The 20,638-nt window shown below is 40.4% G+C and overlaps 1 protein-coding gene across 2 annotated transcripts in view; it reads left to right on the top strand.

Annotated features, from left to right (window-relative positions):
* The window catches only part of adcy5 (adenylate cyclase 5), a 92,089-nt gene that overhangs the window by 31,933 nt on the left and 39,518 nt on the right, over positions 1 to 20,638 (top strand). For both annotated transcript variants that reach the window (XM_085248677.1, XM_085248676.1), the window contains exons 2-3: positions 12,927 to 13,076; positions 14,307 to 14,428. In XM_085248677.1, the coding sequence (XP_085104803.1) occupies positions 12,927 to 13,076; positions 14,307 to 14,428 (272 nt within the window). The remainder of the gene's footprint in view (positions 1 to 12,926; positions 13,077 to 14,306; positions 14,429 to 20,638) is intronic.

Genomic DNA, 20,638 nt, shown 5'->3' with positions numbered 1-20,638 from the left:
GGGCCCAGAAGAGCTGTCTTTCAGCAATGAGGTTATCATTATTCTGTGGCTGGTTGTCAAAGAAAAGCCTCAGCACTCTGATCCCTCTCCAGCGATGCGGCCCACATGTGTTATGACTGTGAGGCAGAGCAGTAAAGGAACACAGGGTGTGATAAGGCTCATAGTCTCCCCACCTGGCCTTATATGGATGGAGTTTGAACGTCTGCTGCTTTGTATGCTGAGCTAGATACAGCTGCTCACGGGCTACAGGTTATGGAATTAGCTGTCATCCTCGTAGAGCTTCCCTGATCCATGTCTCTGCTTGTAAATTTAATCCTGCTCGACGGCTTTCCAACGAAGATCCCGGAATTGCAGGCGTTATGTTTTAAAGTACAGCTCTTGGGTCCAGCCTTAAAATGAATCTAGAGCAGGTCACTTAGGTCATGTAATCAGGGTCTGCTTGTCATTCATCATACAAGGCTGAGAGCTTTTGCCACTGTGGCTCCCAGACTGTGGAACTCACTCCCACTGAGCTAAAGATCTCTGGACTCAGTAGCTTCTTTTAAAAAAACAACTAAAAACACATCTTTTTAGATTTGCATTTTGTTAACTGTTGTCTGTTTTGTTTTATTCTTTGTTATCCTTGTGTGAAGCGCTTTGAGATCTTTTATCTAGAAAGGTGCTATATAAATAAAGTTTTACTTACTTACATTTAATAATGCACACTAATGGATGGTTTGAATAATGCATAATGTTCCCGGTTTCATTTACACCGCAAGACTGACACATGGTGCTATCAAACTATTAAAAGGTGTCAGATGTGCATTATAAGATGAAATTAAGCAATTACTGCCTCCATAAATGGTGAACACTACCTCCTTTTTACCCAGCCATCAGTCTAGCACTCAAGTCTTCAGACAGCTGTTGAGGCTGTTTCATGAAAACATCAAGATGTGTTTGACATTTTGCTGCTCTGCTATGTTGATTATGTCTTTCTAATTCCCAGGTTGAACTGTGAGAAATTACAGAACAAACGCACTGTTGTTGCAGATGGTTTGATTGTTCTATTGTTCTGAGTGTCTGAATGAGCCTATATCATTTTACCTCAAAGCAGCTGCAGGAAGAACATCAAATCTGCATTCAGGCTGATGAATTAAAGTCCTGTGGTCAACTATATATATCATATACCTGGTACGCAATGTAATACTATGTAAGTGTGTGTGTGTCCAGTAGAGGTTTAAGGCTTTCCTACATACAGCTTGCCACATTTTAAATTAAAAAATTAAAAAGAAGCAAACGGCCTTGCCAATTTTAGAACGACTGCCTCTCAGCGTGGAAGTGCAAATGGTGTTGAGATATGCCTGAGATCATACGCGGTGAAGCTTTACGAGTGGTGCCCTGTTCAAATTATGTTAAAAGAAGACGATATCTTAATAGCACCAAAAGGTCATTATAAAGTTCCTCTTTTGTACCAGGCACACTTCACTTGGTATTTTGCAGATATGGAGTTGTAGATATGTGGAGATATGTTTGCGAGGGAATGTTGACACAACCGAACAACAGTCTGAAGGGTTTTGGCAGGCTCAGCAGTGCAGTTGGCATATTTTGAAAGGTGTTACAGTGTAAACTGTCACTGAACAGGCCAGTTGTAACCGAGACTCAGTCCAACAGCCTCTGAGGGCTCCCAGTCTGTTTTGGCTTGGCGCTGTGGAAATCACAGCGTGGGTGTGTTTGATCATTCAGACAGCACTGTCCGCTAGCAGACACGGAAGAACGGGGCTGTGTAGATAAAACTGTGAACCAAGTGGATATAGCGCAGTTATACACAACACATCTAACACATACAGGTCTCAGAGTTCATGCTCTGGCTGGCCACTTTGGGAACCAAACATGGAGCTGGAATTTTATTTGTCCGTACCTTTCTACTCCTCGTTCTTTGCTCAGATTGTCTTGAACTCCCAGGTGTAACACCTATGTGTAGGTGGAGTCCTACGATTTATGGCTGCTCACTAAACAAAAATGTTTTTAAAAGGTAGACGCATTTGGAGGGTTTTTTTCTGCTCTGGCCACACCTTTTGGGGACGCAACCAAACCCTACGACTCTATTATAACCAACAAATAAGCAAACTAATCGATTTCATTGATTTGATTCCCATTCCTCATGATCTTCTGTTTTTAGCCACTTTACGCACTTTTTCACTGTCTAGCGTCTGTCTGCATTGTTTTTCACTTCAGTGCACCAGTCTGTGAGTTTTCATAGAAGACCTTGTCCGTATCCATAACAATAAAAGAAAGCTTAACCAAATTAGGATTTTGTAATTTATCCACTAAACAGGTTGCAAGAATGACTGCTTTCTTTTTTTTAATTGAAGTGTTTATTGGTTATTTTACAGCCCTGTGCTTTTATGCCATGGACACCTTTATATCTTAAGATATCTTAAGATATTGGATCAACTTCTTGACGTTGCAATAAACCTTCTTGCAAAAATCCAGGGATCGTCAGAGTCAGCAGATCATCAAAAGTCAGTTAATCACTTCCACCAAAATTGATTACAGTAAATCCAATGAGAATTCAGTCTGGACCAAGAGATCCACCAACCATCAAACTCGACTAAAACTCAAGGATTGGGGTACAACTGTGATCTGTGAATCGTTTCAGCCGCTTTGCTCAGTTGTGTATGCAAGACAAAAGCAGTATGTGTCCAGTCACATGTTTGGCTTCAAGTACATTTGGTGCATGTCCAATTGCATACTTGCATGGAAATTACTTTCTTATCATGTGCATTTATGAAAATCAAGGTCCAGCATGCTTTAGCCATTCTCTGGGTTACATTCAATCACATATATCACGAGAATGTGTATTTATAGAACAGAGCACACAAAAATACAAATCATAACCACAGCAGTGTCCTCATACATACTTTTCTGTATATTTGAACAACTGCTCCTGGGTTGTTTAGATTCCAGCTATGCTTGAAACTGAATGGAAATACTCTAACCTGATACAATAAGGCCCACTCGTGATATCATGAGTTACCACAAACAACTGAAGATGACCCTGAGTGTTAGACGTGCAGAGAGACGACAACCACCTCATTCACTGCTTGCAAATGCTTATTTGACAGCATGTTGTGAATATATTTTGAATAATAAGCTCAGTGCCGTTATCTTTATTGTGGTGGAAATAGAATCGTCGCTGACATCTGTCTTGCAGTTTCCATTATAGATGTAATCTCCGTGTTTATAGTAACATGAAACAGGATGGCATTTATCGACTGTAAAAAGCAGATTCATGCATAAATACTTCTCTTTACTGACTTTAAGTCTCTATTATCACCACTAAAGCTCTGTATAGCTCTTTAAATGTTAAATACATGAGGCCTGTCTGAGCCTCAGCATCTAAATCCCTGTGAAAGCACAGCATATTAGGTGAGATTAGAAAAGCTGGTTCACAGTCTTTGCAGTTATTCTACCTGTTATCTCCTGCTTCCACTGTTTATCCTAAGTGCTTACGGTCTGTTTGAGATGAGCTTTGTAGACATAAGAGCGCGTTTGCTAAAATGTTCAACTCTTTCATTAAATTCAGAGGAAATTTGAAAGCTCCGTCTACACAGAAAGCGTCTGAGACACACATTTCTGTCATGTGATTGAGCAGTTGTGCTCCCGTTTGATTCAATCCATCCGTCTACACTGGTGGTGCAGCGCCTCATGCTTTATTCGTTTTCCTCAGCTTCAATCAACTCCTGTTTTCCTCTATTGTACCGATGTAACTCGAGCGATTGCACATCGGGCTCTGAGCTCATCAAAAACACAGGTGACTCAGCTCAGTACTGTTCCTAAACTCCTTCTTTGTTGACACAGAGTACCAGAGACTTCTCTGCTAATGTGGTGCACGCTCTATGTTGTAATCTTGTACTTTCTAAATTTTGTGCATTTGTGCAGATCACACATCACTCTCCGTTTTCAAACTGAAAGGGTTTGCCATGTATCTGTCTGAAAAACAGTTTCTGTGGCAATAGCCCAGAGAATGCATGACAAGTATTATTACAGCACCAGCTGTCCCAGGACACACATTAGGCTTTCTCATTGTGTTTTATCATTGAGGCAGACAAGGGGACGCCTTCTCAGGCCATTTCTCTTTTTTCTATGTAAGCTCATGGCTTCTCCAGTAATAAGGTGATGGGGATGTTACCGGATATTTGCGCTATTGTTGTAGACTATTTCATAAGGAAGCATTTAAGGTAAGATGGGGTCTGAATCCTTGACTGCACGGCTCTGAATAAACCTGTACAGCCAAAGAAAACCGCGTTGTCATTTCTTCCTTTCATCAAAGCTGACATACCTTGCTATTAAAAATGGATTTGTTTCCTGCAAGAGTTTTCAAAGCATTGCAGGGGAATAGATTTGAGTGCAAGGCGTTGACATCAAAGACTGCCATACAGCTTTGTCTCCCATATGACCTGCGTTAAAATCCAGACGCTATATTTGGAAGAATCTACAGTTAGTCAGTGTCCCCTCACTGTCATTTCTCTTTTGAAGCGTGAGATGAAAAATTAAACATGCTTTTTCTTCTGTTCATCGGTGGGCTTGTCTTTCTTCTTCAAAGGCATGACTCACATGATGACCTTTCAGTAACCAGGAGTTCAGCGTCTCCTGTGAAGCATCAGGGCTGCTTGAAAGCAATTTTGCTGCAGTGTGTTAAAGAAAAACTCCAGAACTGTTTGCAGTTGGAGACTAACTCAGTTTAAATGGCTTACACTTCACATTCTGTTTATATTGGAATTTGTCTTTAGGTTCTAGAGATGTTCTCACGCCGGGACCCTGGAAGTCCAAGGACAGGCAAGAGGCATGATGAAGGGTGTTTTCACACACGAGTTCAGAATCAGATTCTCGAGTCTCTATCAAGACTTAAGTCGAGTTGTCGGGAAGGGGATTAAAACAATGAAAAGCTTTCATGTCTGAGTGTGTGGCTTGTGATGCTCCATCAGCGCCTCCAAATGAAGTGCTGTTCTTGTTCTCAGAGAGCGAGACTCCAGCGCAGTGATTAATTCAGCCTGTAATTGTACAAACAGGCTAACATTTCAGCTGTGCCGTATCTTCATCAGAGTCCAGCTGACCAAAGAGACAAGCAGTTATTGTCACCCCAGCCTAGGTGTGCAATTGTCATTCGTTATGCCCAAAGGCTCCACTCTGTTGAGAGCGTTAACCTTATATCCACCTCTGTGGCCCACGTGATGATTTCACCATCTTGTGAAACACTTGAGACTGGCTCCAAATACAAGCCAGCCCCCACAGAGTGGTGCGTTATAATGCTCAATTTAAAAAGCTTCTGTTTTCTCTTTTTTTGACAGCTGTACAGAGGATGTTTTTTTTTAAATACCTCACCTGTTTAAAGCTGAGGCACAGAATTTGCATTTTAATGTATAACTGGTAATTAGATCATGTGGGCACTGGCAGCAACGTGCGTCGCCTGTACATAACTAAACAAGGATTTGAAAAAGTGTAGCAGATAATGGATGCACTTTGGTAACAAATATAGCTAACACTGATATAGCTGATAACTTAGGACTCCTGCGCTTCTCATCCCCCCCCAAACGAGACAAGAACTCCAAAGATGCCAGGGTTAAGGCTTCAAATAATAGTCCACATTGTGCTCATGAAGTTTGTGTAATATTGTTTTTTTGTACTCTTTCTGTTTCTCTTAGCAGCTTCACTTTTTTGAAGAAGCTCCAGACTAATCGTCTGTCTGTCACTGCAGGTTTCTCTTTTCACATATTTCCTATTATTCTCCGGCTGCTTGCTGTCTTGTGAGGGCAAAAATGTGTTCTCCAGAAACGCTGCTAAAGTCGTTATTTGTCACAACTTTGAAAGTTGATCAATTCACAGCTGTAGCCTTCATGATTATGAATTTGAAGAACTTCTTTTTGATAGTTGCTTTTAATTTTAAATCGAAATTTAGTTTTGTAAACATGCGTATGAACGGCAGCTCATATGAAAGAAAAACTGTTATGCACCACGAATTGCGTTTACTTGTCTGCATTTGTTTGCATCTGGTGTGACAAAGTCTGTCTTTGGTCCATGCAGTTTGGTTCTTAGGTCTGTTCCTGGTTACCAAGGCATTAATGTACCAGCTGACAGCTTTTGAGGGGAAATCCAGCAACAAACAACTGCAGGCTATCACGTGAGAGACCCTCTTGTACACTGCCCTGCAGAATGAGGCTGGCAGCGGGCTGCTCACAGTAATCAGCATGCAGCACATGACCTGCATTTATCCTTACAGCACACAATGTACTTCAGTGTTCTAACCAAAGGGGGTGTAAACTGGTAATATGATATTTTAATCATAATTAAAGGTATAATTAGACCTACAGTGTTTCACGGCAGTGAGACTGTTTATTCCTTTCGCTGACTTTTCCCTCAAAATAATTAGAATTTTAAAATGAATCTGTGCTCAGTGATCATAAATATGAGTAAATCACTAGTTTATTTATTGATTTATTTGGTGTCCAGAATGCTTGAGTAAGCTCTGTTGCTCCTTATAGCACATTTGAGTTTGCCTAATTCCTTGGCAGCTTACTTTCCCTTCAGAAGCTGCAGTTGCTTATTTGCTGTTGCATTGCAAAGTGGTACAGTAAGCATTCTTGGATGAGATGGAATTAAACTAGTGGTTTTCGATTTTGCCACTGTTCCATTTGCTGACGCACTCGGGACCTTTCTTCAGCTTTAATCAATTTGCTTTTTATCCCATCACATTATTTACAAAGGCATCACATCTATGAGATGAACTGAAAGTGTCTGCCATCGAAACCAAACTTGTTATAGTACTCTTTGCCAAATTCTGTGAAGTTGTGCTTATGTTATGTCAAATCTTTGCATTACTCCAAAATATTGCCTTACACCAGCGCTAGTTGCAGAGAAAGTCAAATGGATCTGAAACAGTGCATGAAAAACATCATTTTGGTCAAGGCTGGATGTTAGCTGTTGCTACAAACACTATATCAGGTATCTTTGAAATACATGAACATATATGGAAAGTCTACTAGAAGCATAGCTAAAACTCACGAGTAGAGAGGAAATCTGACACCTCTGAAGCAATAAAAAAGATAGGTGTGGGAGACTAGTGGGTAAATATTGACGCCTACGAGATCTTACTCAGTTTTTATGGCCTCTGCTGGCAATTATTAATCACCTACTTAAAAAAAGTAAAAGTTATGCATGCATCGCATGTGCAGTCACTAATGTCTAAGGTTGGCTTTTTTCTTGGTGATATCGTTGCACCGCTTTTACCCAAGTTAGAGAAAATATAACGTTTTTGTATGGTTTGTTCCTGCTGGTTTACCTCACTGTCAACCTAATAAAATGAATGATGTTTCTGCTTTATGACTGCAAAAGATACAGGAAACATATTCATGTGATGAACATGTGATGCTTTGGAACAAGAGGAAGATAAGAGTAAGACTGCAGTTTGATAATATAGTTTTCCAGTAATGATTTTGCAGTTATTAATAACTATATATTTAGTATATATTTGTAAATGTGCTCATGCTCAATTTGATGTATTGCATTCAAGAAAAACAGCTCAAAGTCTCAGTTTGCTAGTGACTAAAAATTAATGACATGGACAACAAAATTCACTACAATCATAATAAACCAGTGTTTAAAACGAATAGTTTTTAGTGCAAATATTGAAACAACTGTACCCAAATACAGCCCATTAGACAGTAGACAAAGTATTAAAAACACCTTGTAGTTTAAGCACATTTAAGTAATAAAGTAAATCTGTTGATGCTGTATCAGGACTTTAAACTAAAGGGCTCATCTTCAGGTCTTTGTTCGCTTCTGTCGCTGGTTTTCAGAGATGCTCGCTGCTCACATTGCGTTGTGTGTCATCTGTATCTTGTGATGCTCATTCTGTCACGTGAAGAAAATCCATCTGAACTTGATTTCTGGAGGGGAAAAAAGTCTTTTGATTCCAGTTTGATTCCTAGAAATTTTGAAAAGATTCTTATAATTTCAATCATCTTTAAATTAGGAAACTGTTCTCGCAGAATGAAATCAGTTCAAAAATAATGCAGCTTTCTGGGAAAAGTTAGCAATAGTTGTAAAACTGTAAAATGTTCATTTATGCATGCAGTAAATCACATGCTGTGCATCTGATTTCCCATAAATCTCTCCTTTTGTTTTATAGACCTCTTGTGATAATGTGTTCGTGAGCCGCTTGGCCCTGTTTACAAATGAGACCTCACAGAGACACACTGAGTGTATTGAGTGTTGTCTACATGCAACATGTATATTGACTGGTCCTGATTGCTGCAGTGGCCTCCATCAATCAGCTGATCCCTCGAACGAGGATATAACAGGAGTGTCTTATCTGTTTTTTCTTACCTAGCTTGAAATCTGCCTGTTGTGTGATGATGCTTAGCGTCTTGCTTGCGGCAGCATCACAGGTCCTTGATCATGTGGGGGCTTTGAGCTGAGTTTAGGCTGGCTATGTTTTCCTCTGTAGTTATTAGATGATAGATGTCTGTGTTCTTCCCTGGGGATGAGCTCCGCTTTAAACATGGGATCCCTTTTTTTTCTTTCTTTTTCCTTTTTTTTGCACTCTCACTTTCCCTCTGTGGTGAGGAAAAGCCCATAGGTTTCCAAATAAGGTCTGGGTGAGTGCTGGCAGTATTAATAGAATAAGACTGCCGCTGGGGAAAATTTCTATTGACCTGTTGAAAGACTTTATGTGATCCGTGCTGTTTCTATGGCAGTGTGGGGGGCGGGATGCTACAAGGGCTCCGTGGAGATCCATGAGCAGCTTTAGCTGGCTGGTTAGCTTCAAGTAAATCATAATTAGAGTGACGTTAACCAGCTACGCCACAGGTAGCAAGAGCCCACCTTTTAAATGTCAAATTTCAAACAGCAACACGCGTTTCCTAGCAAGAGTGTTGGGAAACATACAGATCTCGACACCCTACTGTAGCAGTGAGGCTTCAGCTATCAAGGGTTTCATGCTACACGGCAATTGTTCGTACAGCTAATAAGTACTCACTCCACTGTAAATTCAGACACATTTGTTATGCAAACGAGACCCTCTCAGGCTCACAAACATAATGGTTGCTATGAAATGCTTTCGATCCAGCAGTCAAATACACCCGTATTCACTTGTGTGATGTCAGGGTCTTTGAAAAACTCTCAGGTTTAAGGTTTTGTAGCACAAAATTTGTATTATTATTATTTTTGCATGCAGTAATATTAGTTGAAGAAGGATAATAATTTGAATGCAAAATGTGATACTTTAGTCTTGTACAACCTGTTTCCAAGAAAGGTTTGGATAAAAAAAAAAAAAAAGACTTTTTCAACTGGATCATAAAATCCGTTCAGTTCTTCGTTCATTTTTTTTCATTCAGCTTTTCTGTAAAGGTTTTAGGAACATCTAAACATGTTCATATGCATGCACTGAGTAAAGTTTATCGATGTAATTCACTGTAACAGTTTGAGTATTTATGATAAAGGATCAGCAGAAAAAGCTGAAAGACCAGTAGCTGGAACATGATGGGAAACAAACCTTTGTGGGCAGGAGGACTTCTCAACTTTTGACTTTATCTAAAAAGTCATTAGTCTTCTTTGGTTTGGTCCAGTTCATCTAAACAGTGTTTCAGTTAGACAAGAAGCAGAAATGGCAAAGAGCAACCTTTTCTAAATTCAGCACCTTTCATGTCTCATGCCTCATTTTCTTTTTTTTGTTGTTGGCTGTGGGTCACTTCCAGGTTTGCCTTCCGCCAGCCACTCCTCCTTATGAGTCTGGTTGTTTTTCCCTTTTTTTTTCTTTTGCATGGAGACCTACTGAGGGGTTTTTGACTTGATAAAGACGTGCTGTGTTTGTTCCGGCAACACTGAGGCCTGTGGTGTTAATGTGATTCAGCTGGCTGATTCAACCCATTAAATAACTCTGAGAAAAGAATGGCCCACTGGCTGTGGCTTGCTGCTGGCTGCCAGTCCCAGGACTCACTGTATGCCTGCAACTGAATGGAAACAATGTCTTTTAGCACTGGTGCTTTGGGCACACGGCAACTTGCGAAGCTGTTTGATAGGTGGAAACTTGGACAGAGTCAATGAAACCCGGAGACGCCTTTTTTCCTGTAAATTAAAAAAAATAAAATAAAATAAATCGAGTTTTCTTAAGGCCTAGATGTGGAAACGTGCCTCAGAACGGGGTTTCCCACAGATGAACAGCTCTCTCTCCTGTTCTACTAACTGTTGGATGCTAGGAACATAACTGGACAGTGTGTCACTACAGTAAGCTTGCATTAAATGCAGCGGCTCAGTAATCAGTTTTCTCTGTAAACCTTACTTTATTTCTGAGTCATTACTCATTACTTGTTTTAGCTTTAGTAGAGATTTAATATACTGCTTTATGATCCCGTTCACAAAGGGATCATAAAACACATGTGTCAGTGTTTGTGTAAGCGTAAGCTGAAAGCCTGGTTAGAGGATGGATGTTGTATCTTAATAATGCAAATAGCCATATTGAAGAGGTTCGGTTTTACTTTCATCTAATGTCAAATTTCCTTTCATCTTGTGACTTAGCAGCAATGGCAAACGATCTGAAGTCTTTATCCTGCATGATCAAAAGCCCAGTTAGTCATTTCCATGACTAACAATTAATACTTTTTGTGTTTTGTTTTTAAGTCAGGGTACAGAAAGCTAGCAGTAAACCAGGTGCCTTAAAAATGTCTGGGTATTCTCAGGACGATGTTACATGTTAAACGTTAGATAAACTTTTATAGACTCGGCTTATGCAAATTTTATCTGAACAGAGGCAGTTAACACGGTTAACAAGCGTTAACCGTGTTAACTCTTTCTCGTGGTCTTCGACACTGAGCGCAGATCTGGGTTTAAAACCACCAATTAGTTTTTGTACGTTTTTGCCGTTTATGATGGCAGCTTTGGAAAGTGTTGTTTTTGTCCCTGTGTTAGTGCAGTGCCACTGATAAACACACTGATTATCTCTGCCTCATCACATGCAAACATTCACACTGGGATCATGTGAGTTGGCCTCTGTTGAATCTTCTAATCAGAAACAAGACAGCGCCTTGTCGGGGTTTTAGGTGGATAATCTGATGGAAGCTGTGTCAAAGTCAAAAAAGCAGGTTGTGACACCTCAGTCCTGCCTAAGGAGAAGGAAGTGCATCAGTGGAGCTCGTGGAAACAAAGAGTGCCTTTGCTCTTAGAGGGAAAACAAAGGCACATGTGGAAAATATACACCGCTTTCTACCTTTTTCAAGTCGTTTATGTCACTTTTGCATATGTAAAGTGTAAATATCCTTACTTTGCATTTTCATTTAGCCTCTAAAAAAGAAACACTTAATATTCGTGTAAAATGTTTGCCTTTAACTACATATTTGAGATCATACTTACTAAAAGTTTTGATCAGCTATGTATTTCCATAGTTCACTTTCTCATTATCGCAACTCACCATTCTACCCCTCTGCAGCTTTTTATTAGCACTATAACTATATTTGACTATATTTGGTCAATAAAAAGTCAGAAAATAGTCGACAGCTTATCCACTGACTTCTTTAAATGTCTTCTTTGTTTGTCCATCTGTCGCTCCTGCCTTGAGGGAATTTCTTCTGGAGCTGATACAGCATTCACTTGGATTCAAAGAACTGATAAAAAAATTGTGATATTCCAAGGCCAAGGTCACTATAACCTCATGAGGCCATTTTTGGTCATAAGTTAAGAATTTTTACTAAGAAGTTTATAGTTTATTGGATTTATTGGATTCTCAGAATCATATCCCAGCTGGCACAGGGCGAGCGGCAGGGTACACCTACACCCTGGACAGGTCTTCAGTCACAGGGCTAACACAGAGAGACAGCGGGACTCTCATTCACACAATTCGGCCAATTTAGAATCACCAGTTGACTCAACCCCACTAGTTGCATGTCTTTGGACTGTGGGGGGAGGAAGTCACGGGGAGAATATGTAAACTCCACACAGAAAGATGGTGGACTCAAACCCCGGACCTTCTCGCTGTGACGTCTTACTAATCACCACCCCACTCTGAAAATAGCCCAAACTAATATTCTGACGACTGTGCAATCATTTGCACACCAAATACAGTTTCTTAATGTGATTTAAAAAGAAAAGATTCCACTTAAATACTAACAATTTTCTTCCATGAAAGCAAACATAAGAAATATAGCAATAGCAAATTAATCTGTAGGGTGAATGATTGTATGAGTGTAAAAGTCCTTTTCCAGACATTACTTGCAGAATTAATACTCTTAAGTACTGTAACATATTTTCCCTTCATTTTTCTTTTTAGCTTGTGTGGATCACACCTCTCCATCTGCTAGTGCTGTTTCCGTTGCTTTTTTAAGAACTCTGTGCCAGGTGCAGTTTTGCATAATATTAATAACACCTGCATGCACACTGAGTTAGGAATCCCGCCGAGTTTAGCACTGTGCCTCCTTCTGTTTTTGGCCGTCATATGTTAGCAAGTCTTGTACAGCGAGTAGAACAAGCAGTTTCAGACGCGCGACTCACGAGTGACACAAAGGTGCAATGAAGAAACACTGCTTTCATATCGCGGCACCAAAGTTTCACCCAGACCTGAGGAGATGAAGTAGCACGCACGTGTATTCTCTGTATTTTGTTTGAGTCATTTTGTGTTTCGCTCCTCCAAAAGACATTTCCTCTATACTGGGAGGTTACTTTTGACCTCACTTGTCTGTATTGTATAGCTCACTCTAAGTGAGCTGCACCTACTGGGACTCAAATGAATCATTATATTATAGTGTAAGAAAAAATATCTACTTATGTTCTTGATTGATTGGCCAAGAGTCAGTTTTCAGTAACGTTGTAGGGAGAAAGGGAAATGACAAGCAACAGTAGGAGCGTTTCATCCCTGGCTCACATGGAAACCCTGTTCTCACTCCCACCTTCTTCCACAGATAGTGTCCAACGTGCTGATCTTTTCCTGCACCAACATCGTGGGCGTGTGCACCCATTACCCTGCTGAGGGTTCCCAGAGGCAAGCCTTTCAGGAGACCAGGGAATGCATCCAGGCTCGCCTCCACTCCCAGAGGGAAAATCAGCAGCAGGTGAGAGAGAGAGAAAGCTCTGGTGACAAAAGAAAAGTTTGTTTGATTAAATCAAGCAAACTTTTTATTAAAGAAATGCTTCACATATAATAATGTCATCCCACCCATGATGTGCTTCAAAATTATGTCAAACACCACAAAGTTTTATAGTGAGTACACATTTATATCGCTATATCGAACAATCAACAGTAGACAGGAACTGTGTTCACAGGGATGGTCGTAATATTAACAGGTTCAAAGTCAAGTTATGATTCTGTGATTATTTCTTGTCTTAAAATATCGCTTTTGCCCTTGTTTACCTTCTCCCTGTAGTGGTGTCCTATGCCCACTAGAAGATTACGTTAATGCACTTAGAAGCTTTTTGCCAGCCGCCATTAAACAACAATGCAAACAATTAAACAAGAAGCGTGTGGTGCAAAGAGATTAGGCGATACTGTGCAAACATGAGACGCATGCGTAGCCAAAGACTGATATAGAACTGATGGTTATTGGAAAAAAGAAGAAAGAAAAGGAAATGAGCTCCAGGGTGAGAGAGAATCTTTAGTGAAGAAGTATTATTGTCACCTTAATAATTTAGCATGACATTTTTATACAGTACAGACTATTCATTTATAATTTTAAATTAAATTTGTTCAGGTTGAAACTCGTCTTGCAGCTCATTTTCTCACGTCATTCACCTGCAATCCAACAATGAAGGAATTAAAACTGCTTATTGTTTTGTTTTGGTATAGGTTTTTATTATTTTTTACCTGACATTCAAGTAAAAATATGCAGCTCATCTTTTCATGCATTTCAAAATGTCATGACCTGATAACGTCTGTAATTCAGCTGTTGAGAGTATGGCCCGTATTTTTTCGCCATAGCAGCAAAGAAAGAGGTCATGCTGTCTTTGGCATTTTGAAGGTTATACTGTATTATTATTATTATTATTATTTTTGAACAATGGGAACAAAATGTCCAGATTTTATATTGCAAGTTAATCAGCACAACCACAAATGACCTTGGGACAAATATTCTCAGTTCGCACTAAGGAAGTGACAAGTTTTGAAGCTTCTCACGGCCCTCTCTAAATGACTTTGAGCTCGCACTGGCAAATTGGAATCAACGTTAAATTATCGGCGTTTCCTTCTTTACTTATTCAGATTGAGTCTCCCGTAATGTGGCTACAATCCTCATCTATTAACACGCTCACTTGACCTTTGAACTTACGGCTCCTTCTCTTTCCTGCAGGAACGTCTGCTGCTCTCAGTGCTTCCTCGCCATGTTGCCATGGAGATGAAAGCTGACATAAACGCCAAGCAGGAAGACATGATGTTTCACAAGATCTACATCCAAAAGCACGACAACGTCAGGTAACGATCAGGGGCTGATCAGTCACGGGGAGGAGCTGGTCTGGCATTTTTAGAGCACTTCTCCCAGTCTGACTGAGCACTCAGAGAGCTTCAGAATACACTGTTACAAACAATGCATTTTCTCAACAGTCTCCACAAAAACAATGCATGTTTGCCCCGTGAGGCCCAATTCATATTTCATTAGTGTTTAATGTATTTATGTTTTGTTTCAGACAGTATTTTGGTGATTGAAACTGGACTTTGAAAGCCTTCAAATGCTGCTATTAACCTACTGATTATTAGTAAACAATCTGAACTTACAAAATTAGCAACATGTAGACTTTCTGCTGTCGATTATTGATTACTGTGAAATCACAACACATTTCTTTGATGAACTGACTGAACTAAAGTATCTCAACACAACTGAGAACACAGACTTGCCAGATCTGAGCTTATTATTGTAGTTTCGCAGCCTGTGAGTGAACCTACAACATCTGCTGTCCATGCTCAATAGCTCGGGACGTTTTTACACCCTCACACCTTTTATGTGGGGGAGGTAGAGGTGCTGGGAGCAGCTAATATGTACAATTAACATATAATCTACACACTGTTAAACACACGTAAGGAAGTTGCAGCAGAAGTGCTGAATAAATGACGTTTAATCCAAGTTAATCCTGAACGGTGCTGCCTACTCACAGACGGTGGCAGAAGAGGTAGGGGGAAGTGCAGACGCTGCCATGGCAACGAGCTGTATGCTGTTTTGACAGAATATTTTTCACCTGCTTCTACGTACGGGATCCATGCATCCATCCGTGATCCAGGGCCATCAAACTCATTTTACTTCACAGATCACACACAGCCCAGTTTGATGACTGATGCAGCCAGCGAGGCATTAATTGATTCACAAGACCCAGGAAGACACACACGTACTCGTGTGTTGTTGTTTTTTTTGTCTGTTATTGTGAAGAATATTCAACATGTTAGTATTGTTTCATGTAGCACCATAAGACCAAAACAGCTGTGAGACCAACAGTTACTACTGTGACCATTTTTATACCGATACTGATTAAGCTTACCTGCTTCTCTTAGAAATTTTACAGCATTTAATGCCCTCTGTCTTTTAGACTGGTGGCTGAACTGGAGTTGGAGTGAAGGGTTTGGCCGTCTCAGCCTTAAACCACAGAGCTTTACTAACCAGATGGATGTCTGCATCATTTTTGTTACACAGAAATGATGCACTTGATGTGGATTTAATATCTGGAACTCTGATCGTGTTTGTCAGATCCCAAATCTTTCTCTTTATGTCTTTTTCAGTCCCACTTTGTAACAGTTCTAGCCTGTTCTTAACACACAGTTTGTTTGACTTATTTTTTATGTGGCTTTGCTCTATTAGCTGTGAACACTGTGTAAACTGTGTAGGACAATGGAAACTGATGTTAGGTTTGGCACCACCTCGTGGAGTAAGAAAAGACTACATCCATTTGTGTCAGTGTACCCACATTGCAGGGATGGAGCCTGCATGTGTCATCAGTTAAACTTCAGAGCTCTGCACTCATTTTGGGGACAAAAATCAGGTATCCATAATTTATCACAAAGCATCAGTTCCAAATCCGGTCTGATGGTCACGGTTGCAGTTAGATAAGCTGTGCTTATGGTGAGGGTAAAGAAATAAATGCACATCTGTACAATGCCATCTGAGATGACGGAAACAAGACTCTTTCTTCTTCTGTGTGCATGTGTGTGTGTCTGCTGGTGTGGTAACAGCAGCCCGAGTTTTGTTCCCTGTAGCTGTTGCAGTCAGGTGGCAGCCCAAACCTCCATAAATAATAGGTGTTATTGAAGTGCTTTATCACTTTGATGTGTCCCCGTGAGACTTCATGGGTTGGAGCATCAGGTCACGTACTTGTGTTCTTGTACACAAAAGTTCTTTTCATCGCTGCTAATGCGATCGTCATTGAGAATCATCTTTTTTATGGTGCGGATTGTTTTTGGAGCAAGGGCAAAGATTAAAGAAAGAAAGAAAGAAAGAAAGAAAGAAAGAAAGAAAGAAAGAAAGAAAGAAAGAAAGAAGATGTGCATGTGACAGAAGTTACTTAGGCTAGTCTGCATTTGAATGAGCGTATTGTCTAATTGCTAATTAAACATCAGGATAGTCACGATCATTTACCGTAGATACAGTAGAAACAGCTAATGCTTTAACCTCCTAAGACCCGAACTCTTCCAGAGCATGCATTTTTAATTTCTCTTTGATATTTGGGCATATTGGGGCCCGATGAATGTAAAAACAAAGAATTACCAGATTTTTTTTTTACCTTATTTTTGTTTTTAAGAAAAATAAGAGCCACATATGAGGATATTCGTTTAAAATTTTGATAGAACAGAGGCAGTATAATGCTCTTGTAAGTGGATATCAGGCCCTTGTAGAGCAAAATTGAGTATTTTGGTCTAAATAACCCAAAAAGTGAAGTCCACATATGTGGACGCCAGGTCCTAGGAGGTTAAGCTAATGCTGCATCCTTAGACTCATGCTTACCTGTGAAGAAGTTAGCGTTTATGTAATTATAAATCTACAACACTGGATTCCAAAAGCAGGAGAAGAATGAAGACAGAGCTTTGATGTCCTGTTTTCATGCGACTCACTGGGGAGTATGCTGCACATTAGCAACCGCTAAGCTTGGCTAACTTCTCTCCGCGGTCATGAGTGTAAATTTACTGTCGAGCTAACCGAGTGTGACCTGGCCTGTTCGGGGAGCGGGCAGTGGTTTGCTGGTAATTGGGGCTCTGCTGAGCGGCCGAGTAACAACAGGAAGAGAAGTGACAGCTCCCACTGCTACCACTAAAGAGCAAGGGGGGAAACAGTTGGAGGCAGTGAGGTGGAGAGGAAGTCACTTTGGGTTTGGAGCTTATTGCTGCTGTAGAATAGCATTAGGGTCTGCAGTATTTCTACCCATCCCTCCGTCGTGAGAATTCAGACGCAAAGGGTAGCGGTTCAGTTAATGGACTGTGAAAGACATATAATTACATCCGTAGATCCGACACATTTCTACCATTTCAGCCTGAACCGCAGCTACCTAACTAAAGGTAGCGTGTGGGGAAAACATGCCTACAGGTTCGACTAATTTCAAGCAGCGGCGCCTCCAGCTCGGCCTCACTAAACACAATTAGCAGATGGAAGACGTGCAGAGTCGGGCCTTGTGGCGGTGCCGCTGGCTGCTGCGCTACACTGCAGGGCTGCTCGTAAGCTTTATAGGGAAGCTGATAAAAAGATTTCAGGACTGTGAGGCTAAAGTCAGGCGGTCTTCATCAGCAAATTGTAATGTCCAAAGTCCAGAAGCAAGAACAGGCAAGTTAATTTTTTATTTATTGTCACAAAATAGTGAAGAATAAACCACTAAAAATAATAAACCAAATTTATTGGTTTATTATTTTTACATTCACAATTCTAATAGGGACAAAAACAGTCAAACTGAGCAAGTAAGTACACTCCTACATTTATCTTTCAGTTAGTCTCAGGTTTTCCAGATTAGGTGTCAATGATTAGAACATATTTAGGGAGGAACCTTTCCGACTCTATGACATCAACGATTTGCTATTAAATTGCAGATTGTCATCATGTATGAACCTATAGTGCTCTCTCAGCCCCAGAGGGGAAAAAAAACAGATGCTTATGAATCTGACAAAGGATTTGAAGACATTTATTATGCTCTATGGAAAGTTATCTACAAGTTGTGCAGATGTTGAAAGGAAATTTTCCAAGATTTCCGCAGCAAACTCTGAAAGTTTGATTCAAAAACAAGTCTGTAAAACAATCTGCATATCTGCAATATCTACAAAACCTAAGATTTACTAACATATAAGAAAATAAATCATTATCTTTTTGCAACCATCTAGAAATATCAGTGTGTGCATGTGTGTATGCTGCCACAGGACTAAGCAGCTCGGCTGATTTCAGCAGGCCTTTATTAGTTGTTTTCCAATGCAAGTCTTTTATTGTTTTGGGTCCGCAGCTGTTCTTTGCTGTCTCTGTTTCCCCTTTCACATTTAAAATAATATTTAGTATGGTTGATTGTACCGACTTTCAACAAATAGTACATTCACTGCTGGAGGTAGAACAGCTTAGGAGCAATTGCCTCACCCTCACTGGCTGGAGGAACTTCAGTCATGGTGGCCATTATGTTACCTGAAACTTTTTCTTTTTTCCACTGTGTTCTTGATGGGAGAGTACAGGTGTCGTGTTGCTGCCACTGAAGTAAAGTAATATCCTCCGGCTTTTAGCAACCAGGCCAAAAATATGCACTGACTGAGGGATTATGTAAGAGGGCTCTGGGGTAAATCTTACAATAATAACAACAATAATGTTAATTGCACGGCAGTAAAACAAGGAAAACCAGCATTACAATGTGTGTTACGCCAGCACTTAATACACATAATACAATACAAATGTACAAGTACAAGTCTCAATGTTTCCAGCCTGCTAAGATATCCCCAGACAGAATAGTGTAACTGGATCTACTCTGATGGGACACTTATGTGTCAGTCTGAGGATAAAAATATGGAAAGAATATGGAATAATTAGAGGAACTGACCTTATGTTTGTTTTACGTATTCTAATTGACTTAAACAGAAGAATTACAACTGAACAGAGGTTTTGGTTATGCTGCTGGGGCCATGCCTGACCGGATAATACGTCTTTAGTGAATAGGCAGCAACATACATGTATGCAGCAAACAACAGGAAACACATTTGATGTTCACAGTCTTTATACAAAAAGACTTTAATAATGTTCAATAATGAAAACGTGTATGGTTTGCAGAAAAAAGGAATAAAAGGAAAAACAGGAAATTAAGAAAACTGTGGTGGAGAAATTGGAAAAAAAAGGAAGAGACAAAAGCAGAGAAGCAATGATGGCAGAGACTGGAGGAGCTGTTTGTTCTATCCCAAATCTTATAAATTTCCACCATGAAATCACATCATGCATTCAAATCCTGTCTTTAAATAGTTACTGCAGACATTTCAGCATTAATGTCTGCGCTTGCACCAAACACTTTATAAGTACTGTTTTAGTTTCCCCAATAATAAACAAGGGGAAAATATTCTCTTTACAGTGTGCAGTTATGACTGAGTGATTTTTACCACTCTGGGCATGTGGCACATGCAGAACGTATTGTTTCTATGAAGCCTGCACAGCTTATTTCTTATTTATGACCAGGTAAGCTATGCACATAATTAGTTAAATGTTTGTTTTAGGCGAGGGATGCAAATCAAGCAGTAAATCAAGAGCTTGTGACTGTTGAGCTTTGGGTAGTGACCACGAGACTGAGGATGCAAGCGGCAGAAATTAGCTTTCTCTGAAGGGTTGCTGGCCCCTCCCTTAGAAAGAGGGTGAGATGATCAGTCATTCAAGAGGGGCTCAGAGTAGAGCCGATACTCCTCCACATCGAAAGGAGCCAGTTGAGGCGGTTCAGGCAGCTGACAGGATGCCTCCAGGGCGCCTCCTAGGTGAGGTGTTCCAGGCAGACCCAGGACATGCAGGAGAAATATCTCTCGGCTGGCCTCGGAATGTCTTGGTGTTCCCCCGGACAAGCTGGAGGAGGTGGCTAGGGAGAGAGAGATTCTTTGCTTAGGCTGCTGCCCCCACGACCTGGCCCTGGATGCTTTTTGAGGATACTGTAAATTTATCTTTGGTTTTTAAATTGTGCAATCAGTCTGATCTGTTGTCCTCAGTTACCACTGCAACAATCCCCGATTGTGTTCGGAATAACCGTAAAAACATTCACTGATCTGAAACCAAAGTCTCTGATTCTTCTTCTAAAGAACTTCCTCTCATAATTTTTTCCCCACGTCTGTGTAGTCCTTATAATCCAGCGTTGTTTACTATTTCCTAATATGTAAAACTTTGTCCTCTTCGAGACCGTAGCATCTAGTGCATGATCTGCTTTTTAATCATTGTCACAAAACTAAAGATCGGTAAGAGTTCACGTTGAGCTTTAAGGAGCCAGTCATCACCCACAGCAAAGATTAAGTGGTACTTAGGGCACTGTCTCTTGTGCATACTTATTCTCCCCTTTGTTGTTTTGTATGTTACCACCCACTGTTCCATCTCATGCTATATCCGGAAGAGGCCTTGCTCTCTGCGTCTCTGGGTCACTGGGGTGGGGAGGGATTGACAAGATCTGTACATTGTAAACAGATTAAGTACTTTAGAAAAAAAACTATTTGCATTACTAAACA

The sequence above is a fragment of the Mchenga conophoros genome, linkage group LG16 (genome assembly GCF_057382185.1).
Source record: "Mchenga conophoros isolate Kocher_MC1m ecotype Shallow Benthic linkage group LG16, M_conophoros_male_GT1.1, whole genome shotgun sequence".
In the NCBI taxonomy this organism is placed as follows: Eukaryota; Metazoa; Chordata; class Actinopteri; order Cichliformes; family Cichlidae; genus Mchenga; species Mchenga conophoros.
Note: the sequence above shows the minus strand (reverse complement) of the source record. Positions and strands in the feature narration are given on the sequence as shown.